The sequence below is a fragment of the Thunnus maccoyii genome, chromosome 1, assembly GCF_910596095.1.
Source record: "Thunnus maccoyii chromosome 1, fThuMac1.1, whole genome shotgun sequence".
In the NCBI taxonomy this organism is placed as follows: Eukaryota; Metazoa; Chordata; class Actinopteri; order Scombriformes; family Scombridae; genus Thunnus; species Thunnus maccoyii.
Window position 1 is genome coordinate 20,243,807 of NC_056533.1, and position 25,046 is coordinate 20,268,852.

At 40.1% G+C, this 25,046-nt stretch overlaps 1 protein-coding gene across 1 annotated transcript in view; it reads right to left on the reverse strand.

The window, feature by feature from the left end:
* prtga (protogenin homolog a (Gallus gallus)) overlaps positions 1-23,463 on the reverse strand; it is a 30,973-nt gene extending 7,510 nt beyond the window's left edge. The window contains exons 1-11 of the mRNA XM_042415044.1: positions 23,295-23,463; positions 21,704-22,006; positions 12,324-12,468; positions 12,005-12,138; positions 11,377-11,673; positions 11,093-11,252; positions 10,479-10,726; positions 8,747-8,911; positions 7,577-7,882; positions 6,556-6,744; positions 12-107 (exon numbers count right to left, since the gene is read on the reverse strand). Of these exons, the coding sequence (XP_042270978.1) occupies positions 12-107; positions 6,556-6,744; positions 7,577-7,882; positions 8,747-8,911; positions 10,479-10,726; positions 11,093-11,252; positions 11,377-11,673; positions 12,005-12,138; positions 12,324-12,468; positions 21,704-22,006; positions 23,295-23,361 (2,110 nt within the window). The 5' untranslated portion in view covers positions 23,362-23,463. The remainder of the gene's footprint in view (positions 1-11; positions 108-6,555; positions 6,745-7,576; positions 7,883-8,746; positions 8,912-10,478; positions 10,727-11,092; positions 11,253-11,376; positions 11,674-12,004; positions 12,139-12,323; positions 12,469-21,703; positions 22,007-23,294) is intronic.
* Positions 23,464-25,046: the final 1,583 nt, after the last annotated feature.

The window sequence follows — 25,046 nt, forward strand, 5'->3', positions numbered from 1 at the left end:
TTGGGACCTACAGACACATCCAGGGGTGCTGATGGTCTGGTCTGCCTGGTAGCCATCTCCGACGAAGTTATAAGCCAGAAGCTTCACGTGGTATTTCTTCCTTGGGTCTACAGTTAAAAGAGAGAAACCAAAATGTCTAAATAAATCATATCAGAGACAGAAGAAACACACACAAAGTAGATCAATCTATGTGCACCCACAGAAATTTCTGCTCATCGTCACTCTGCACTCAATGTACTAATTCAGAACGGGCCCTAACATCAGGACAGATGGCAGCGTGATCCCTTCAACCAACAGGAAGCAGGGGTGATACATAAAAGGGACCTGGACTGTGTAGGTGTGGGGTCAGTGAGGTTTTTGGGGTTTGATGGCGTGGTGGGAACGAGAGGTAAGGCAGTGCTGATGCTCAGTGCTGCAAGTCCCTTTGGTCAGTTTCTGCACCTCTCAGGGCAGCAGAACAGAGGAGCTCGACCATCCATCACCCTGTCACCCTGAGTCTTTTCAGAAGGCCCCTTCTCGAACCCCAGTCAGGCCTGCTGGTCAGTGGCCACTCCTATTCAGGTCCAGATTCTGGGGGTTAAATTGACGGACGAAATCCCCTGGGAGGGACATCGGTGATGGTCAACAGCAGTTGCATGCCTCTGTGACCCTGATGACCCTGGTCTGAACAATAGCCATCTGACCAAATGTCCCTTTCACCCCAAAAAGCATAATAATCAAGGTCTAATTTAGATAGTGCATTCAATATAAATATTGCAACTAATGTACTAATATGCACACTGATCCCCAATGTAAACTTTTAAAGTCTTAGTAAGGTTTAGATAAGTGAGAGGTTTTGGATTCACTCTAGCTCAGTATCTTCCAGGCATGTGGGTTAAGGAAACAACTACTGAACTATATGACTCAAATATAAACACAAGCATTTTGCACAAGTTAACACAAAATCAATCTTTACCCTCATTAATGTTATTACAGTCTGTTCTCCAGGAAACAGCAGTCCTCTATATCATGCTATGAGACATTTAGGGGCTTGAGAGAAGTGGGATCAGACCACAGGAGATGAATTTGTGACAGTGGAGGTAGAGATGTTTAGGAGGGCTGGAGTCAAGCTACTTGCACCCTCATGCAGCCCTGAGGAGTTTCACTGGAGCCAGACCAGGGCCAGCAGGTCAGGCCGAGATAAAACTCTGAAAAAATCTGAGGTCATGGGTGGGGAATATGAGATGAGCCTCTTTTTTTTTTTTGCACAGGGATTCTCACTGCTTACACCTAAAATGGCTGTTTAACAATGACAATTAAGAAAATGAGAGAAGCATAACAGTAAATCACCGAGATAAACATGATCATACATTTCTGAAAAAAAAAAATCTCTGTGCAGAGTAGGTTAATGATCACCACGTATGCCAAGACTAAGTAGAGAGATGATGAATGAAATGAAGTAACTTTTCTTGATATATTTCTATTCCTGCTGCAGAAGATGAATAAAAAATGCCTGCAGTGTTGTACAATGTCCACCTTGTTTTTCAGGGTTCCTGCAGAGTTTGTTAGGCCACCTCTAAAGATGAGCATATAGTATGCACCTCTAACCAGCCCCACAATACAATGGGCCTGCCGTAATTATGCGAGAGAGGAGCTCTGAGAGGGGGAAGCTGTGACATCTGGGCCACGACCTTTGACATGGAATCTGGGCAAGCTAAATCCTGCAAAAGGAGGGGCTTTAGGGCTCTCTGTGAAGGGGGAGGGTCAAGCAGAGGAAGTGAGTGGAAAAACAGGGAAACGCCAAGAGTCAAAATAAAATGCCACTTAATAGGTGATGACGCAGCTTTCTGATAAGAGAAAAGTCAGCACGCAGGTTTGAGTTTCACTCACACACACCTGATGCTCTCTTAAAACATTACGTGACTTAAATCAGACTTAAATCATAAATGGTGATGTTACTTATCGATCCATAACATTCATTCCTTAAAAGAGACTTTTATCCCGATGTACACAATTTCTGCCACAGTTCAGAAAACAGTTTACATACTTCAGCTGATGTGGATTCAAATAACAATATGTTAATGTATAATGTTTTTCTATTGGACTCTGATATTAGGGCTGCAACTAGCTGATTTTTTTCCATTATCAATTAATCCGTTGATAATTTTTTTTAATTAAATGATTAGTTGTTCTAATAATCTACGAAATGTAAAACATAGTAATAAATGCCAAACACGAGTTGACGTCTTGAAAGATCTCACCAACAGTCCCAAACCCAAAGATATTCAATCAATAGTATGAAAAACACATAAAATCTGCAAACATTCACATATTTAAACAGCTGCAACCAGTAAGTAATTGGTATGTTTGATTAATTTAATGTCCAGAAGATTAATCAATAAACAAAACGGCTGCCGATAAATTTTTCTGTCAATTAAGTGATAAATTCATGAAGTGAATTGTTTCATTAATAGCTGATAAAGCGTTGGACACAGGACTAGAGACAGATTATATGTGCTGTCCTCTGCTTTAGTCCTCCAGTGAAGACATTTTCATGTCCTTCCCACTGGGATAAATCTCACATAGCGTTACTCCCATAAATTATGTTGTTTGTATTAAAGGGCATATTTGAGCCATTTGTGGTCACCCCCTTTTTTTTTTTTTACAGCCAAAATGCAGATCCTGTTGGCCCCTGAGGTTTTGTTCTGCCCTGCAAAAGGCCCCCCAGGCCGAAGCAAGCCAGTCCTGAACAGGGGCCATAAATGTCAACTCCCACATGAACCCGCACACCAGCATCTATCATTTCTCTCTCTCTCTCTCCTCCCCCTCTCTCTCCCTCTCACACAAATCAACACACTGACACACACACGAAAAGTAAGTACAAAATGACCTTTCAAAGCTGGCCAGAATGCAAATCTAGTTTCCACACCAGTCATGCTTTACCTTGAGTTTCATCAAAGGAGTGGACAAGATGCAGGACGGCCTGCAGCTGTGAGATAAATCTACAGTTGTGTGCACAGCGCTGCCTGGTGCCAACAGGTATGAGAGGTATTTAAGCCCCGACCACGACTACATGTTCTTGTCATGGGCCAAGCAGAGAATACACAAGCGAGGAAAGGTCACATCACTGTCATTTATACCCAACTGGAGCCTCTGAAACACATTCCTGTCTCTCAGGGTGTGCTTTCAATCATTTGGACCGTCATAAGTGATAATTTAACAGCCAGCACAGAGCAAGTCTTTCTGCAGCTTTACACAAAGCTGAATCAGCAGGATCCAGTTTTGTCAAAGCTGATAGTTTGGAAATCAATGTTATTGGCAACAAAGGGGATGGCTGGTGTGTTCAACAGCACAGAGATTATAGGAAATGCCATTTACAGTACGGGTTTAATTTGCAAAGATCGCCTGCTGAGGAAAATCAACATGCAGCATTTGGTCGTTGTGAGGACACAAAATGTGGCCACTTACATTAGAGCGTCAATGTGCAATGCAGACTGAAAAGAAAAGAACTGCAAAGAAATCTTAAATGTTTATTAACCTAAAATGAAAAATATAATATGTTATACCAGGAGAAGAGCAATATGTGCATAAATTACAAACTGATTCACGTTTTCACAGGATTAACTTGTTTCTGCTCATAAATGTAATTTGATGTAATTTGAATAAACCAAAGTCAATGCATTTCAGGGCATTTATGAGTAAATCTCAACATTACTACTGTAGTTTTTATCATTTGATGAGAGAGATAAACTAAGCAGAGACAATTACTGCATTTGTTCATAATTAAATAGTCCAATAGTTCATATAAAAACCTCCTAAAATGTATTCACAATGATAATACACAAAGGAATACACGAGTACTTACTACACACCACACTTGTGGAACAGATTACCAGATGATCTACTTTGTGCTCCAACTGTTTAAAAGTAGCCTTGAAAGCCTTTAATCTTCTGCTGCCTTCTAGTTTTGCCTCTAAATTTGTATACCTGCTCTTTAATTCAGTTAAAGTTTGTTTTCAATCCCCTTTAAATGTTTGTATGTAAAGCACTTTGTGTATGGATTCTGCTAGATAAATAAATTTGCATACCTTTAAGTAGTGGTGCTGCTTTAACAACAGCAAGAAGTGATACTAATGTCTTGAAAAAGGAAGTAATAATTGGTAAAAGCTTTAAAGCTGTTTCGTCAGATCCCACCTGGCACAGCAGGGTTTTCTCTGCTGCAGGATGTGTTGCCACACAGGAGGCCAGATGCTGCATTTTACACCTCGCTCCTTATGCACAGTGCTGCGGCTAATTCATGAGAAAGAAATCTCAGAACTGCAAGATAGTGAGCTCACAAGACACACTCATTGTTTGGCCTACAGCTCAGTTGGTGAGAGGCTGCATTTCCTTTAAGTCTTGGCTAATAAACTATCTTTGTGGCTCTTGAAGCCAAACACAATGAGAGTCTTTGATGTCAATGCTCCTCCAGCAACACTGCTCAAAGCAGTCATAAAACACATAATAAATCTGCCTCCACAAAACAGCTTCCCTCTCTTCCAAACACAGCCCTGCAAAGCTCCTTTATCAAAGAGGAACAAAAAGATTCTTTTTATTTATCTTAAGCTCTATTTTTGATGTCACTAATTTTACTGAGTGGCTTAATATTTATCAGCAGAGTTTCTCCTGTTCATTTAATTTATTCAATATTCAAAACAATCTCATGAAGCAAGAGCGAAGATAAAAAAACACTCTGGTGACTTAAAAACTGCATACCTCTCAATATTAATACACATCAATACAAAACAAAATTTAATCAATAAAAACACAAATGAAACTGAAATTAGAGGTATTTTCTCAGTTACTCCTTTCTGTCAAAAACCAAATATACTATTAACACCAGATTTGGCTTTATATTTTGCTTACTTCGTTTAGCTGTTATTGTCATTTTACCATTAAAAGTGTCTTATTACTGGTGTCAATATTATTAGTAGAAACTGGACAAGTAGGGTAGTATATGTTTAGCAGCATTAGCACTAAAAGTACTAGTATCTCAAACCAAAAAACTAAATTAAAAAGTCTGCACCAGTTAGAGTTTACACCTATAGTAATTTATTGTGCCTCCTCGTCTTTCTTTCTGATCCTGTTCAAGCTTCCTGATTTACAAGTCAGCTGCTGGCCACCTGGTTGACCCCCTCTGGCCACAGATGGTCAGTTGTCCAGTGCATTGGCCTGAGACCTCTTTTCTTTCTCAAAAAAAAAAAAGCCAAAATGAATCTGACCTAAAGGCCAGAAGAGCTGTGATATGCCTGGAACACCATCCAGCAGCTGCTGAAAAGACACACACACTGAAATCCTGCACAGAGGTTGGGAGGTCATGGAAGTGGGATGTGTTGCTGTTCTGTTCCACGCCTAATGAACCTCTGCTCGACACATGACAAGACTTAAGCCAATTAATCACTTACGAGTTTGGCTGTCAATAGATGCTGCTGCTGGTTTTAACTGACTGTGTCCACTGGAAACTATTTTTTAAATATTTTGTTTTAATACAAAAAACTCTTTGTAAAGATAGGTAGGCAGGTACATGCTAAAATCCATCAATGTGGACACATTTCTCTCTTTGCTGTACTTCATAAACTCTCATATGTGAACTTTAGCTGCCTAATCACCAACCATAATCATCATATTAAACATAATCAATTATGCTAGGAAAGCCATTTATGATGCTAATTAAGGAGTTACATAGCTAAATATTCTGCCAACATACTTTATTTCACATAAAACATGAGCAGTAATGATCGAACTTGAACATTAAAGCAGTAACAAGTTACAGTCGATTTAAGAAAAGTATTTTTTCTTCAAAAAGATGCAAATCTTGGAAGCAGGATGCTCCAAAATCCTATCAGATCAGTAGTGTTAACATGAAGCTCCTATCATGTGATGTTTCATGTGTTGTAAACAAGAAGACTGTGAAAATACTGAATGATGCCCACTGTAACACAGCAGCAGAAAGTGAACGGAAGTATAAGTATAGTAAGTATAATCTAAAATAATACACCAAATCTGGCAATGCATGAAAAACGACAGTCCTCCCCATCATTTAATGGAGGCAGTGCGTTTATGCTGCAGGAGTGGGGACAACATAGGGCTCAGCAAAAAAACGCAGTGGTCATCCAGCAAGAAGTTGAACTGGCATCAACTTTTGCCAAAACGCAACCCAATGTCACGCTGCAATGGCCAATCGCTGAGATGGCCAATCACATACATGAAAACGCAAATTCCTCTTGGATTACTTTGTAATGTGAATGCTGTATTAAGCTGTTTACCTTGTGATCATCGAGATGAAAGATAAAACAGTTGCCTCTGTGAAACTTTCCAGAGTTGTAAAGTCCTGTCTGTGAGTTTTACAAACTGCTGCGCGGTGTTTTGGCTTCTGATGTCCTTAAATGCATTAATCTGTAACTCTAAATCGACTTCCTGGATTGTATTTCATTGTCTCACTGGTAACTCAACAACACACAACACACACCCACCACCGAAGCCCCCGGCGTCGTAGTACTGGATTGCTGGATTTGGTGTGAATGCAAACTAACTCACCAAGACCTCCAATGGTGTGTGTATGATCCGAGGCACGCAGCTGAACTGGGGCATTCTCAGGCTGGCTCTCCTCGTGGTAGAAGAGTCGGTATCCTTGCACGATGGCTGAGTTCCTGGGTGCCAACTGCCAGCGCGCTAAAATAGTGGTGCAGTTTAAGGGCTCCAGATGCAGCTCAGGAGCCAGAGGAACTGTAGAGAGAAAAGAGTCACAGAAATACTTTGTATTGATTATGACAATCAGAGATGGATAATAATCCTACAGTAAAAGAGGAAGTGTTCACTGACTTTTCAGGAGCAGGACATAAAAACAAAAACACACCCATCGTTCCGCTATGTGCATCATATGACTGAAGCTTTGCAGAGAACAGATACTTGTTCTTAGAAGATTTGAATCTCTTCATCAAGCTGTTTCCGGTGTTTAAGTGATGAACAGAAGAGGCTCCTGACCAGGAGTTTTCTTTGAAAAGTGAAACTACCATCTGATGCTCTACCAGCTGTTTCACACTCAGTACAGACCAGAGAGAAACACACTGACAGCTGAGGGAGCAATTTCACACATTTTGTATTTTAGGAACGAACTTTACTGATAGAAGACTCCTGTCCGAGTTTAAACAGGAGACAGAGGGCAATAGAGATGGGCAGGAAAAACGAATCCTCCCCTCCCCCGCCTTGAAGCTTCAGATGTAGCTCTAAACAGCCATATACTCTTTCCCACCCGGAGGCCTGAGTCGCTCCCTTTATGACCCATGACTGAAGCCCTTCCAATGTTACTGACAGTGCGGGGCAAAGGTCACAGAGTAACAAACGTAATGCCTTAACAAGATTATTAGAGCAAGCTCTTCTCTTCGCCGTGTCTCATGGTTTAAACAGAACCGAGGAGTTCATGTTAATTCAACTTTTTGGGTAAAATTAATTTATGTGTAGACAAAAAAAAAAAAAAGCTTAAACATTTTGACTTCATCTTTGCAATTATACGCTGCTGTTTCAGAAATTATGAAGACAGCTCTTCATGGTGTTGTACCTCGAGCACTGGATGCCTTTGGGGTGCGGTGGGAGGTCCAGGCGGACTGCTCACCCCACCCTACACTGGTGGCAGCAACAATACGCAGGAGGTAGATGGTGTCAGGCTGCAGGTTTTCCAGTAGATGCTGGGTCTTCTCTCCAGGTAGCTCTATCTGTGAGACTGTGCTCTCAGCACTGGTGCGATAGGACAATCCGTAGGCAGACACCCGGCCACGACTCAGCTTGTCCGGGAGGGGCTGCCACGAGACCTGGATGTCCGTAGGGCTGCGGCTGGTGAGGCTGAGCTCAGGGGCACGGAGAGGAACTGTGGACGGATGAGGGAGGAAAGGATAAATCAGACAGAATTTCTTTATTACACAATAAAACTAAGATGAAAAACCCACCAGATTATACACTGAAATAAAACAAAAACACCCCTGAGCAAAAGAAAACAGAAAAGTCAACCCTGATGCTTCTAACTGCGATCCTCTTTGAAGGTTTGTCAATAGTTTAAAGGAAGAGAGAAACCTGGAATGAAGTCTGGTAGCTACAACTTGGAAAACATTTTTCTAAATACACTAGATCCCTGCTGAAGATATTGTGATAATCATCTACATCACCTGCCATTAAAATTGATTTTTATGTGATTTTGTATAAATGTAATGATGAATCAGCTTGAGTTTTCTGGTTTTTCATTGGATGAATTACTTCTACCTCATTCAATTTAGATGACATTTTCTTCACCAGAGTGCCTATTTAAGGCAACATCAAGCTTGCCCTACATGCACAAAAGTCAATGTAATTTCATTTAATAACTTTAATAACATGTAGAACACACACACGCAGCAGCCTTTGACCCACAGGCTGAAGACCACGAACAAATGAGGTTTGCCTGGAATTCAAAAACATTCCAGGGGCATTAATACAAATAGACACAGACATATCCATATAAGCTTGTGTGCATATTAGGAGACACCCACCAACACAAGCACACAAATAATTTGATTGTCTCTTTATGTCAACAACAAAGCTCATTCACTGCAGTGAAGCATCCTGTAAACAAAATCCTCTGAGCTCCCACTGGAATAACTTAAGAGTCTAACAGTTTGCTTTTAGATCAATATTAGCACTGCTTCTCCTTTTTCTCTGAACTGTATCATTTATGACTTTCACTCTATGTGAGCCTCACCATCCTCCAGTGTGTGCTGGAACGTGTGGTCCGACATGCGACTGGCTCCCATGGGCATGTAGGCCACAACGTAGAAGGTGTAGTTGCGAGCCGGCTCCAGGTCATCAATAATATAGCGAGTTGTATCGTTTCCAATGACAACTTGATATTCTTCGTTGTTTAATCCTGGACAAATGACAAGATCATAAAGGGAGATATAACGGCTGCAGTTTCATCCAAAATAAACCAAATCAACAGTATTTTGTGGTGAGTGACTACTTTTTTCCTATAAAGACATCCTTTCCTGTCTTTATTTGTATTTCAATTTCAAGCAGGGGACATTAATCCATCATCCAGCCCATCAGAAAGTGAAAAGAATCTTGTAAATGTTGAAGTTGTTGCTATGAAACAAAACGTGGTCCAGTCACCTGTGCAGATACAGTTCATGTCCATTCTCATCCATGTTAAGAAATAAAATCAGAAATGGACAACATACCAGGTCTAATTTTGTCATAAAATTTCACAAGCTCACCTCAATTCTATCATGAGTCCAAAATCTTTTTCTAGCATAATGATGTCATCACAAAATTTTTTACAGCTACGGTCTGAAGAAATTTTAATATTCTGTAAAACAAACTGGTTCATACTTGAATCTGCTATGTTAACTTACACTTGTTTTTTTAAAAGACTCACTATGTGATTGTTATTTAATTAGTCACACAAAAGATGTATTTGTGTTGTGGGGAAAAAAAATACCTGGTCTGATTTCCGACCTGGTAAACAAGGTACTTGAGAGTAAACAAAAAAAAGCTTTCTCCGCAGTCTGAATGCCTCAGTAAGCCTTCCTGAAGAGTGTGACAAAGTCTGCCTTCCTGTCCAATTCACACCCTCCCACTGCCCTCACAGAATATACACTTTTGGACACTCCATCACACGGGATAATTAGTTGCTCCTTTCATTAGAGCCTCCATTTAGTGCCAAACTTCTCTGTCTGCAACCTCAGGTGCAGAGCTTACTATTTGACACTCTGTCAATGTCAACGAGCAGCCATCCCTAAATCTAAATCAAGTGCAGAAAATCCTTGACAGATGCCAGTTAGCCAAGAATAAAGCAGAGAGAATTTGTTCAACTTGTTCATTTTATTTTGACCTCCTTATCCCCAACAAAATGCAGCAGGTGCTCCTTTTTCCTAGTTGAATTATGTACATTTCACCTCCCCAATGGAAGTCAGTGCAATTATAATTAAGTGCAGTGCTTGAATGAACAAGCTGAATTTTGTTTCTGAAATGTTGCTTTGTTTGAATATGACTCTTGCTGTCAATAGCGAAGTGTTCCCAGGAGAGCTGAAAGGCTAAAAGGCTTTTCTGCTGCCACACTACGACCCTTGTGAATAGTTTTGTCTGCATCCTGCATTTTATCAGTCAAAAGAAGGGCCCCTGCATCTTGAAACTCCACAGCGCTGTGCTCTATAGAGGACTATTCCTGTTTGTCAAGAAGAAACTGTTCCTCTTTATTCTGAGGGATTATTTAGTTTTTTCTTCCCTTGACTTCTGCCCACCAACATAGCATTGACGACACATGGTCAGCTCCCTCATTATGCTCTCCCTCATTATGCCTTTTAAAAAAGAAGAATTTAAGTTTCTGAATTGCTGTTTCCAACATAATGAAGTAAACCACTTCTGTCCATTGGAGACAAAAAGTAAATATAAAAATCTGATTTCTGTTCTAACTTGTTCACTTACACACCACTCACCTTCAGCCTTCATGTAGTGCACTGAGTAAGCAATGACTTTATCCGCATTATAGAGAGGCCTTTCCCAAGCCAGAAGGATGGCGGAGCTCGACACGGTGTCAGCTCGGATATTCCTGGGCGCGCTCGGCCGGTCCTCTGACATCACTACAATGAGCCTCGCCATGGAGAGGACGGATCCCTGCTCGTTCTCTGCCTGGCACTGATAGATGGCATCATCCTCAGGGATGATCTGGTTGATGACCAGTTTGCTGTGGGACATACACACACACACAGATGAAGAGTATGCATACAGATGGCTTCATCCTGAGGGTGGGGTCTATAAGGGTCTATAATTACCTTTAACAAGCACTGACAGTTGAATAAAGAGCAGGAGCAAATTATAGGGAAACCAACTAAAACCCCATTTGCACTGTTGTAAATTATTCAGTTTCCTTTCTACAGTAGGGACAATCGTAAATTATTTATTTAAATCGTTTTAAATTGGCCAACAAAGACCGTTAAAAAGTTACGGTTCCTGTTTTCATTACCTGCAGGCACAAACACATTAGACTTGTCAGGGAAAAAAAAGGATTTATCGATTGCAGGGATTATCCTTCAAATAAAGAGAAAGATACCTGTTGTACATCTTGATGCGACCATTTGAGTGAACTTTCTCTCCGTTCTTGAGCCAAGTGATTTGAGGTGTTGGAACTCCTTCAGCTTGGCACACAAAGCGAGCAGTGCCAGCACGTGGACGGGTCAGGCTCTCTGGCCACTCCACCAGGGAAGGTGGTGCTTTGGAAGAACAAGGAGAAATACATATAAGAGGTTTTTCAAAGGATAATTTAATAACCCAGCCATAATTGATTTAGGAATACAAAATTAGAAGATATGGAGCAAAACTTCTTTATATCTTTACCTAGCACAGTGACATTAGCTGAGGCGACAGTATAGTTTCTTGTGCCAGGAGTGGTGGCCCTGCACATATAGACTCCTCCATGCTGGGGCTTGATGTCTGTTATAATGAGGTTGCCGTTTCCCAACACTTTGGTGTTGTAAACATCAATAGACTTGCTGTCCGCTCGGCTCCAGGAGATGATAGGTCGGGGATTGCCTGTGGCCATGCACTCCAGGATGGCACTCTGGTGCAGCGACACTGAAATGTTCTGTGGCCCGGCGATGATGCGTGGCCTCTGGGGAAGCTGGGGGCTGGGAGCTGCAGCGAGAGTGAGGAAGAGGGGGAGGAAGATAGCTTCAGTGTATGTGGTTTGACGTGACCAACAAATGCCAAACTAATACAAATCTCTACATCCCTTTAGCGAATAAACTAACCAAAAGTCTGCAACTGCTTGACAGACACAAATCAGTTACCTTACTGTGATATTGCACCATTGGTTTTAATATTAATTTCATTAAAATGATTGTAGAACATGCATCACATCTTTCCTCTCATAGGCAGTTTCTCATTTGTAATGTACGTTTACTACCGCTAAACTATGTTGATGCCCTTTAGAGCGTACAGTCACTAAGAGAGCTCGCTAACACACCTGGAGTGACAGTGAGGTAGGCCTCCGTGCTGCGGCGACGGCTGGCGATGTTGGTGGTGATGCAGCGGTAATTCCCACTATCCGCGCGCTGCACCCCATGGATCTGAAGAACACCACTGGGCAGGACTGTGATTCTGGATGACAGAGAGGCACACAGATATAACACAGTTTTTATCACCAACAATATGGAGCAATTACAAATCAAATATTTCAGCTGTCATAGATTCGCTTCCACTTCCACGAAAAAAAAACTGCTGTCCAGTAAGTGTGTGAAAAATAAATACCACAGAGTTAAACTGAAAACAACAAGAGTGCATACCTTTCAGTGGTGAGGGGTAATGTGACCCGATTGAACTCCCAAGTGATGATGGGACGAGGGTGTGCACTGATTTTGCAGGAAAACCTGGCGACTGAGCCTTCAGTTACCACGATAGACGTCGGCTGGATTGCGAAAGAGGAGATACCTGCAGCAAAACAAGCAACAAGAAGACACTTAAAGACTTGGCATGTGTGCGCAAGTGTGGATGTTTTATGTTCTGTATCAGTATAACTGGCGCTGTAGCAAAAGTGATATATTTCTAATGTTTTTTCTAATGTTTTTCTATATCTCACTGTGTGTCCTAATGAGATGTTATATTCTCTCTTCCAGTAAATCCAAATAATAAATAATAAACAGAGCTGGAACTATTGGTCAATTCATCAATTAGTCGGTTGACAGAAAAACTATTTAGATAATCAATTAAACACTTCAATCACTTTTCAAGCATTTCTAGCTTCTCAAATGTGAGAATGTGCTGTTTTTCTTTCTCGTTTCAGTATGAACTGTATATCTTTGGGTTTTGAACTGTTGGTTGGATAAAAAAGTCATTTGAAATTCGAAATTTTATAGACTAAATGATCAGCAGATCAATCTATAACAAAAAATAATACTAAAAATAACAAGCTGGTTTACATCTTGGGGCTTCAAGTGGTCACAGTCTAATAACAAAGATCACACTAAGAGCAGGCGACCATCACTTTACTTGCTTCTTAATAAATGTTTTATAGTAACACAGTAACATTTATCAATATCTCCAGCAGCTTTTAGAGGTTGCACATTGGCCAAAAGGCAATAAGAGGTTTAAACCAAGCAGCAACAACCAAGGCAGCATTAATGTTTTTATCTTTTACATGTATGGTAGTCTTTTTAAGATAAAGTCAAAGGAAACACCTTCCCCTTACGGTGTTTGTTGTGGAAGCAGGTTTTGTATTTCACTTCACAAGTTGTCTCAAAACTTGCTTTGAAATGAATATAAAGCACATTAGACGTCTAAGCCGAGACATGAAATCAGTAGAGACCCCTAGAAAACTGCACATGAAGTCGAGAAACTCATCAATCATCATGTGACATTAAATTACTGGTATTTGTTCTATAAAAATGTCATTATTTACCTACTGTACAGTGTTTGTGGCCGGTTCTACAAGAGCAATCTAAAGGATGATTATCTTATTATCTATTTCTGAATTACCTCTCTCCCTTTCCAAACATATTGATCTATTTCAGATATCCATCCATCTCAGTCAGGTCCAGTGGATGTCAGAAAACAGAGATGCTTATTACCTAAAGCTACAGACCTGCTGAGTGCTGCAGGAAGGTGATGACTGGAGTGGAACAGCTACATCCTGCGTGGATAAGGTTTCCCTGAAACTGAGCTGTTGTCAGCCACCAGCTGAGCAGCGAGCACACTAAACCCAATGTGAATTACAATAAGGCCCTTTATAGTGAACCAAACATCCAGTAGAATAAGTGTATTCATAATGATTTAAGTTGTTTTAGCCTTTCTCGTTAATAAATACTCTCTTCAACAGTGGCTCCTCCTGAGCCATAAAAGCCATTAAGGTCACCCACCGTGGCCCCATCCCCCCTCTGTGCTCAAAAAGCTGCAGAAGCCTGAGGTCAATCATTTGTTAAAAGAAATCAATCGCACTCCTGTTCGTGATTGAGCGCAAATACTGACATTACCAAAAAACAGTAAGCATAGATGCATTAACATAAAATATCATCCATCACATAGAGATGGACTGATCAATAGACTACAAAAGATTTTTTTAGTGGACCAGAAATATAAAGTTGAATAACTCTTGTAACTTCAACTAAATGACAAAATTACTTCTGATTTCAGTGAATCTGTCTCAAGATGCAAAGCTGCTGCCGGCTTTCACGATGAAACTATCACCTCTTGAGTAACAGATAAACAAACATACTGAGGGGCTCTTTAACCTCCATGCACACATCCAGAGCCATCAGCACTCAACAAAGAAGAAACAGAAAGAAGCAGGAAGTGAGGCATCAAGTTAAAACCACATCTGACAGGTATTCAAAGTGAGAAAAACATCTAAATGGATTCTATACACCCATATGTGGAAAAAATTAATATGGACAAATGTTAACCTAATAAATCAGCTAGTTTAAATGTTGCTTAAGTGCGCAGGTAAACATTAAATTAACAAATTATCTGGACAACTTGCTTTATCTTATATCTCATTATGGTGAAAAAAAAACAGTATGAAAAATACACAAAAAAGGTGTTGCGGTGTTGAGACAGACTACCTAAAGATTTTGGGATTTCTCTAAAAACCAATCCAGAATATCCAACATGAAAACAGAAATCTACAAAGGATGGCGTAAAACGGTAACGTTTGCTTTCGAGAAACGTCTACAGGAAATCCCTACACTGTCATAAACACACAGTAGTAGCTATGAGGGCCGTGATGGATGGCTGCATGTAAGCAGTGTTGCCAGGTGTTATGGTGCTAAACAGCAGGAGAGCTCCTACTGCAAAAAAAACATTCAGTGAATCATGACTTTTGCACAACTGACAGCACCGTGCCACAAAATCAGGCTGACAAGACCTCCTCATTTTGGCCACAGAAAGGATGACAGTTTCAGTCGTTGAGATAAAACTACTGAAGATTAATTTGGATTTCTGATTACCACATTATTTTAGATGAACTTATTGATTGTTATAACTTATTAACTTGTTGTAGAAGTGTTTTTTATGATGGCTGCTGGACCAATTTCTGTTCTCTGTCATTGTTCAGTCATTGGACCTGATGTAAGTATAAAACTGTTTATCAAATGCATGGATGTTGTTTTCCTGACTGTGAGGGGAAATCCCTGCAACGTGCCTGATATAGCTCTCATTCATTGAGGTAAATTGTCATCAGGGTCATATCCTTTCACCATGGACACCTTTAATCAAATTAGCCCTGAGCTGTTAGCCCTCTTCTGTTGTCTCCACTGTGGTTGTTTGATGTGAAGACAGAAGCAGGGAGAGGAACTCACCCCCCTCTTCCCAAACCCCCCCAGTGTTAACGGAGCCTCTTACAAAAATTCCATTAATATGGTGAAGTGATATGACTGGAGGGCATGAGAGATGAGCAGCACTGATCCTCTGCCTTTCCATTAAGTCAAATGATGCAGGATTGACAAACAGTGGGATAATCATTGATTATTGATAAACTACTAAGACAAGGTGGAAAATCTATAGCTGCCAGGGTTCGTCAAGCATTGGCCAGAGCACGCCCAGCTGAAAATAGGATGCCGACCTTCAGCTTTGAATGATGATGTTTGCCAAGGGGCATTTAATGTGTGGATGAAATTATCAAGGCAAAACACATCAAGCTTGTTGTGATTTACTTTTGTTTTGCATTTACTCATTCAGCCCTCTCATTATTCTTACTGAAAATTAACTTTTCCCTTTTTTACTCCACCAAACTATAGTTACATTAAACTTTTGGTCTTGTTTGTTGTACATTTTAGGCAACTCAAACACAGAATAAATTCCTCAGCCTATTCCCTAAAAGCAAGAAGAAACAGTGTCGACCATCTGCCCTTCCTAGCAATCTCACCTCTCACCTCTGACCCCCACAAATCCTGCCTAGCACCCAACACAGGCAGAGCCCTGCATGACCATCCCAGACCAGCACTGCTGCTCTTTGCTGTCCTGCAAACTGCAGAGAAATCACTCAGATCCTTCTCCAGCTGTGAGGCTTTTAAACACTGTTTTGTAACAATATCCTCTTTCTGCTGTGTCACTGCACATCTGCAAGTCGCTGCAATTACAACAAGTAAAACAATACCTGCAGTCCAGCTGCTGCAAGACATTGTGCCAAGTTAACGTTAAATGGATTGCAATGATTGTTCCTCTCGCTCACAGTCTAATAAGACAGATAAGATTCTGTCCTTCTTGTTTTGTGAACATGCTTTCACAGAAATGATCAATCTATAGCATCAATATTAGCACATACAGTATGTTCACCCTACAGTTCAACCTGAACCAGAGGCGTAAAGCTGGACTTGCCTCCCTTCAGCTTTGAACAGATGGGCCTGCTGATGCTGGCAGCTCAACAAACTGAAGGTCAGTGGACAGGTCAGGCCCAAACAAAGGTTCGCTTACAAATACCAGGAATTAGTTCAGCCTTCTCTCCTCTGGTTACTGTGGTCAGTTTCTCAACACAGCTCAGCTCCACCTGCATATAAGCTACTATGTGTAAACTTTCTTTCCAAAACAGTGTTGCACTGTAGCTCATGCTTTTCAAAGACTGCTTCAATAGGTATTAATTGTCTTATAATCTTTTTTTAACCTCATTTACACTTCACATTTGTTTATCACAGCTCCCACTGATTTATATTCAGTTATTAAAAAAGAAACACTTTTAGCGATGTGTAGTTTTTGTTTGTACAGCCTTATTTTAAACAAAATACATCACATTCTGCCATAAGCACATTTGATATCCTGCCTAAAATGTATAGCTTTTATTCTTGTAAGGGAAAAAGCTTTGCGTAAAATACATCCTCGGTGCCTATAAAGTGCCAGGACAAGATACTATTGAGATGGATGACATTTTTAAACAAGGAAAAGTGCTGTTTTGCAAAATCTAAATGCAGGAAATCAGTCTGGAGTGAATGAAATACTTTTCCAGAGCAGAGCAGCGAAGGTGGGATGGATTAGGGACAGTTGTTATTTGTTTTTATCCCACACAGTCACATCTGAAGTCATTCATCAGCCTTCTCATAACCAAAACTGTGGATGTCAGGATCCGTTTGAGTGCAGTTGCATAGCTATGTGGATGGCAATCATGCCGCCTCAAACATCCTCAACTCTACCCATCCCCCAGGGTCCAATCTTTTAGGATGCACATGAAAAAAAACTACGACTGAAACAATTCCCTGAAACACCCCTGCAAAGTTTTAAATGTTATGGGTCGTATTCCTGTGAAAATAAGTCCACATGTCCTACTGAAACAGCACAGTAATTAATTGAGTGATGAGTCCTTAACAATGTTCAGTGACCCTGCTGAACATTATTAAAAGGCTCTGGGAAAAAAAAGACGGCTGATAAGCAAGAAGAAGAAGAAGAATGCGAAGCTGAAAAAGCCCACAGATCAATCACTAGCTGGTTGGCAGATGTGCTGCTGCTCCACACAGGCTGCAGGACCGTCAAGTGACCACTGGCCTGGCTAAACAAAGAGCTATTCCCATGAGCAGCGTGACCTCTGAAAGCACCGGGCAATGGGGGAGCAGTGTTGGAAGGAGGCATTCATCTACCCTCCTCCAGTCCCTTATCTTTGCTGCAACGTTTTCCAATCATTCAACAGTGAACCTCCACTCACCACAGACAGTGACTTCATTGTCTTTAATCTCTATATCAGAACATTGAGTTAAAGAAGTCAATCTGTAAATAGCTTCACTCCGTTTGCAGCAACAGTTTTACTCTTTGTTGTGGCATATTTGAAATATAATAAAACTTGAGTGTGATAATACAAGAGATGGAGAAAGATCCTTGTGAAATGAAAATAGACCTGCTAATGGCTTCTGCAGCAACTGATAAAAATAGAGGAGCATCCAGCATTATTGTAAGAAAGATTTAGGTCCTGTGCTCTTTCTCACCTCCCTCCATCTATTGAGCAATTTAAAGAAACCTTTGACCTCTGGGCCTGCCGTTCAGGGGAACCATGGTAACCTTTCGTGTCCAGCAGAGGAGAAAAACAAGATTCCAGGCTCTGAGTTGTCTCACTTAAGGGGCATTTCATTCATTCACACCACAGCTCACACCGTGCGAAGTTTGCTTTGGTCTTATTGGAGTTTCTAATTGTGCCGAGCCAGTGCGAGTCAGATGCATTCCTTAGCAACTTAAAATAATACCGTGGTCCTGACCTGGCTGCATATGGACACACCAGTGAGGTAAAATAAACTTTGTCAGTGAGCAGAGGCAGCTTATTCAAATACCTCCTTTAAAGCTCCTTGTGCTCTCGGCTTTAAATGACAATAAACAACATCAACATTTGTGAGAATGGCCTGACTTCCTACAAGAGATAGAAACAAACACACCACAACTGTAATCTGGGACGCCATTACAAAGCACCGACACTTAAAGTATGCTTAAAATATACAGAGTATGTCTACAATAACCAGCTAAATCAGTCTTGTAAGTATCATTTCCACTCTTCATACAGTCACAGTTTAGATTTGGAAAAACATTTTTAGCTTTTCATTTGTCATCTTCTACTTTTTCCAGAGTTTCCAGCAGATGACAACAAAGCTACTGGTCAGATGCAAATCAGGGATGCACAAAACCGATCCATTAGATTGGTCGCGATTAAGTGGATTGGGTATCAGCCAAGATGTGACTGATCCACATTAAACACAGTTTCTTTGTCACTGTCATGATGACAAAGACATGATTCAGTGTTTCCACCATCAGTCACATTCATTCAGTCACGGCAGGCTGCTGATTCACAACACAGATAACACAGATTGTAAATTAGGGAAAAAGCTGCTATCAAATCTGTATTCGGCATCAGCAGATCAGTTGTGGAATCCAGACAGAAAAAGTCGGATTGGTTCATCCCTAAAACAGATTGCTCTGGATGCTCCGCTAATTAAGTGATCGCCCCAAGACAAGCACTTGACTAAATGACTTTTCATTAATCAAGCAGCAATAACAAACACCAACACGAAGCGTACCATTACATCATGTTTGCAATAAAAACAACAGGATACTTTCTGCAGGGAATGCTAAAATACAAGCAGTATATACAGTAGTTATCATAAATACAGTCCCCTCTATTAGTGGCAATGCGGCACATAATGTTACGTAACACGCTTGTGCTGTGAATAAAGCCAAGTGTGCGCTGTCCTCCAGCACAAACCCAAGCATCTATTTTCTAATAAGTTGACCGGACGTCCTCAATTTCAACCATCAATAGAACTATTAATTTGTCCCCAGATTTCCCCTCATAGTGCCAGAAGTATTAAAATAATCAGGGTCTAATGGTGAAAACAAACTGGTCAGTGATGTACGTCTGAAATAATTCCACATCTTCACATCTGTCAGTGCTCAACTTATCACCACTGAGCCATACTTGACTTGTATGAGTCGATGAGAAATCTGACTGTTTCCTCTGTACGTTCTTGGCTTGTTTACCTGAGATCACACGGTGCAAGAGGCAAAAAGAGGGAGCTAACTCAGGAGATAATCTCTCTACTGAAATCCCCATCAATCTGAAGTCTATTGACAAAAGTCACATGATGAGGCTCGTGTGTCACATTCCAGTTCATCAGGGCTGAATCCCGTCTCATCACCCAAATGTTTAAGGTTACCCTCCATCACCAACACACGGTTTAAACTAGCAGGTCCACAGATTCTCAGGGTGTTTTATTCCCACATCGAAGGAAAAACAACATTGTTATCCTCCTTCTTACTTTTACTCATATTTAAAAAGAGGGACATTTAATAGTCTTAGGAAAAGAGATGTTGCACTATCCACCTTCTAGAAGACACTTGGATCAAAACGCGTAGTGTACTTCTTTCAGTTTCAGTCTTCCTTCGGTTGAAATACATCAAAGAATCACCACATGTCTTCTATGCAACAGACAGGTCATACAAGAGAGACATATAACAAAAATAGCCACCCTGACTTTTCAATCAAAATGTTAACTTTCTGATCTTTAACTTTTACAATTAATGTAATTAGCCTTGCTGTATTGAACAGGTCCAGCTGTTCTGTCCACTGATATCAGAATAAATAATTGCCTTTAAAAGAAGCCCTTTTTCTTTTGTGAACACAGGGGGCAATGTGGACAATAATGGTCAGAGTGAAAAGCTTTTCACTCTCCGGCCAGAGTAGTGAGGCATAAAACAATTGTGCAAAGCCTCCAGCCCCTACTGACCGGGCAAGGCCTGCAATAAAGTTTGGTCATTTAGACACTCTGGGTAAGGCTGCGGTACTGGGAAACAGCAATTCACATTTGTGTGTGTGGGCGTATGTGTGTGTGTGCACATCACTTGCAACAACCCCCACTGTTACCTCCGTGTCCTTCAACTGAGCATTTCTCAGGTATGTGCAAATTTTATGAGCTTCCAGATAGACCCTCAAGCAGGCCTAAGTGCCATTTTAAAACAAACTAGTAAAGCTTATTGGCAGCTTTTATCACCTCTTAACTTCAAACTGTATACAGCAGGTAAACTACTCAATTAATTAATAAAACTTTATATACTTTTTATGCCCAGCAAATACTAAGTAAAGACTGGAGTCATCGCTTCAATACTACCAGACAGCATTGTGTGTAGATAAGTGTAGGTGTTCATTAAGTTTTAAAGGGCCAAAACATCCTTAAAACCCTTTTCTTCTATATATGCTGGCCCAAGAGGAAACCACAACCATTATAGGATTTTCTCATATTTTAATCCGTTTAAAAAGAGCAAATGATCAGAGTGAATCTTTGGGAAGGCAACAACAACAGCAAGAACTGCTCGGATCTTCTCAACATGGATCACAGTGGATAATTAATAGAATTCCACTATGGAATTACATGGAAACAGTAGCTGTGACCAGTGTTTTTTACTCCACAAGGACCACAATCACTGGACAACTCATGCAAAACATCTATTTTCTGCCTCATTAAATTTAACAGAAAATTTAATTCTTGCCAAGAATGTTAAAAATTTATGTTTTTCTTGTAGATAAATTGCAGGAGGGGGGTAAAAGGGTTAACATACATTCTGCAAAAGTGGCACAGCAAGATGCATTGGCCTGTGGGTAGGAGGAGGGGATAAGGTCTCCCAAAAGACCAACTCTGCCTGAAGCTTCTCTACTCCCCCCCACTCCCCCTTAAAATACGAGGCCAGCTCGCACAGCATTGAGGGAGAAAGCATTCCAAAAGAACAATTCCTCCAGCGATCAGGGAGCAATAACATGAAAGCCCTGGCCTGTGAATAGGGGTCATCTGCTCTTTAGCTTTGGAGGGCCGGTATCCCGGACAGCTCCTAACCTTTCAAAATCTGCTGCTCCTTCATTAACACACCAATGGGCATGTTCCCCTTCTAAACAGTGTCTTTTTTGGGCTCTAACTTTGAAGACTTTGAAGCCGCACTTCCTCCACGGCTACCACCTAAGCTGCTCTACATGCAACCATGTGCAGCAACAAAAAAAATAAATTAATTGAATAAGTAATGAAAATAAATACAAATCTCTTTGCAGGGAGAGATGTGAATCTCATCCAGTAATTTATGCAAATAAATTGTTGTAAACAGCCAGAATACAAGGCATCTATATCACTGCCTGATGATGAGTACAGTTGCCCGTCACTTTCACGAAACATCACACATCCTCCACACTGTTACTTTCCCAAAGTGATTCCAGCGTGATACTCACTTGCGATTGTAAGACGGGCTTTCTGGCTCAGGATTGCTCCATACTTGTTCTGAGCGAGGCACTGATAGAACCCTTCATCTGATTTGTCTCCTCTTCTGCTCTCCACCTCTGAAATATAAAGGGAGCCGTTGGAGAGCTGGTATACCCGCTCATTCTCCACCAGTTTTACTCCATTCTTAAGCCATCTGACGTCAATAGGCGCCTCTCCGTGTGCCTGACAGTCCAAAATAACAGCTTCTTTCCGCATGACAGTGACATCATGGGGCTCCTTGATGAAAAATAGCTCACTAAAGCATAAAACACCTGTAGAAAGAAGAGGAGAAAACACAAAAAGAGTGAAGGTGGTGATCAGCATGGGGTGCTCTGTCAGTGCAGAGAAGCATGGCACTGACAGGAGTCCAGTAAAGCATTTACACACGTGTTAAACTACTGACTAAAACTGATTTAAAGGAGAGTTTTAAATCCATCTCCGTGCTTTTTTTTTTCTGGAGTTAGTGATAACACTTAATGGAAGCTGTGGCTCAGTATCCTCTCAGTGTTTACAGTCTCCGATGGAAACTAGTATGACACAGATTAAAACGTCCTACTGAGGTAAAATATCACACTTGAGAGGCTTGGAGACCTGCCAGCAGAAGGTCAACTGTACTGTACAGTAGCGTTAATCACATTTCAGCTTCATAAAGTCTTTCCACTCCACTTTAATCCAATTACTCATGGCTCATAAAGTCACCAGCTGAAGGTGAAACAGTTGATCCTATGAGTCTCTTTAAACCGAAACCTATTACTGAATTCAAATAATGTACTTTACAATAATGTTTGGTTAATGTGATCTTTGTTGACAGAGTGGAGAGAGGAACTAAATATTTCAACATATCAACAGAATACATTACAGGTCCATCACTTCAAACTAAAAGCAAAACAAGGTGTAAAACTGTACTCAATGTTTTCATCCCACCTTAACATCCTTAACACTAAGCTAATATAGTTATCTCTTATCTTTAGCTGGCTAGACACGCAACGTTTGTATTGATAGTCTGTATAAATATTGTCAATAACAGTCTCTTTTCAATAGCCAATAGCCAGAAATGGTTAAATTAGTCAAATAAATGCTGAAAAATATTATGTTAGCTAAATTAGATAATACTATATCCAACTTAACTGTCGGTGAACATAAAAAGCTTCAGTTTCAAAGTTAACTGACACTTCTCTCAGTCAGCTTAACGTTTTATGTCGTTGAAACGTTTCCTGTTTGTTATGTAAGTTATAAGTTTGTGAATATTTAATTAAAGGCAGGTTAGTCAGGTTATTATAATGACACTTTATTATATTAAGGACACCGGCTTTGATAATTAATATTAATAAGTTACTTCTCAGTCAGGCTTTTGATACTTGCACACTGAGTTAAGTTAAACTTATTAACCGTTAACCGTTAGTTTCTGACCGTTATGATAACATTAAAGTTTTGCTCTAAACTGAGTGATTAACGTCCGTTAGAGGAAAGACTGCAGGCAACTCCACTCAAACATGCAGTGGACAGTCAGTAAGTGGTTTACCTCTCTCACAAAAAATATCAATGAAAATTCATCCTTACCTGAGACTGGAAGAAAAACGGCAAAGAACAGCAACCGCTGATATAATTTCCTTTTGACAGGCGCCATTTACATGAATTGTCCGAGCATGCTAGCTACTCTCTCATCGTGTTCTCCTCCAGATGAACTGCGCTGCTACTGACGGTGGGAGCTGCAGGAGGGTAGTTTCCCTCCTCCGGGCTCCTCCGTCAATTAATCACGTCTGTAGCTCAGGATGAAGCTTTCAGACCGCAGCGCCATCCAGCTGCAGGCAGCAGTAACCACTGATCATAATATTTAGAGCAGTGGCTCCCAAACTTTTTCACATCAAGGACCCTAAACGGACACAGATTAGACCATGAACCCCATCTGATAAGATTACAGAGGGTGTATGAAATCCATGACCAAAATAGTCATACATTCAGTCACTGTGTTACTTATGAATGGAATTATAATAAAAAATAAATTATTCACCTTTTTGCCTTGGACCCCCTGGAACCTCCTCAAGGACCCCTGTGGGACACCGGACCCCCTATTTAATATTACAATTTTATCATTTATGTGATGTGATTGGATTCAGTAACAGTTTGTATTTTTCTTAACCATTTTATTATCATGTATTTGTTTACATGTATTGTATGTATATATCATACACAGTAGGTGTGTATACAATTTATATATATTGAGTACTCATGCATACATAATGTTTTTCTTTTTTCCTTTAACAAAGTTGAAAACTAAATAAACATTGGACAAAAAAGAAAGGACTGATCAACTCTGCTATCAGGTCAGATCTCACATCAGCCTTTACATAACTTTTAGGCTTATGATCTCTGCATCTCACTAAAAATAACTCTTAATATCCATAAAAGTAGCTATACTACAGTAATCTATTGCAAGAATTCAAAATTCCACTTTTTATACACAAGTATAAGCAGTAAGAGGTACACAAAGATCCTTATAATGGAGCTTGGACACTGTGTTAATATACGAATAACATACTAATGTTGAAGATGTTACAGTGCTTTACTCTTAGATAGTTTAAAACTTAGCATTGTTATATTTTATGGGCGTTCAATGTAAAATACCACATTTACCTGCAAAGCAACTAGCTGTCAGATGAATGTAATGGTATAAAAAGTATATTTCCTTCTGAAATTAAGTCAAGAAAAAGTCTAATGTCTGACTGTTGTTAAGTAAATTGATGTCAATTATAAGAAGACTGGATTTGAAAAAAAAAAAAACCCTACTGAAAATATACAGTAGATGAGTTTTGTTTTATATCATTGGTTTGAAATAATTTCAATAATTCATGTATATTCGGTGTCATATACTCTTTATTGTAATAGCATTGTACATGTAATTTATTGATTTGGGTAACTAAAGTTTAAATGATAACACAGATGTTACTAACCAGGTAACAGCTCTTCAGATACTTGGAGGGGAACTGCAGCTCAGATACCATCTGATGAATGGAAGATAGTACAAAGTGTAATTATGAATGTATTTGAAAGTACAGATAAATATAGAGGTGGAAAGTCCTTTACAAGTACTTTTATAATATATAAGATTTGAATTTCTGTGCACATTAACATTTTTGAGTGCAATCAGTGATTCTACTTTTACTGAAGTACATTTTTGATCATACATTTTTTCACTAACAAGTAATCAATCCCTCGTGCACAAACACTGATCAACACTTCAGACAGTATAACAGAGTTAAACAGGGACTTGTTCATATGACTCATTCATACTGACATGGTTTAGTAAAGACG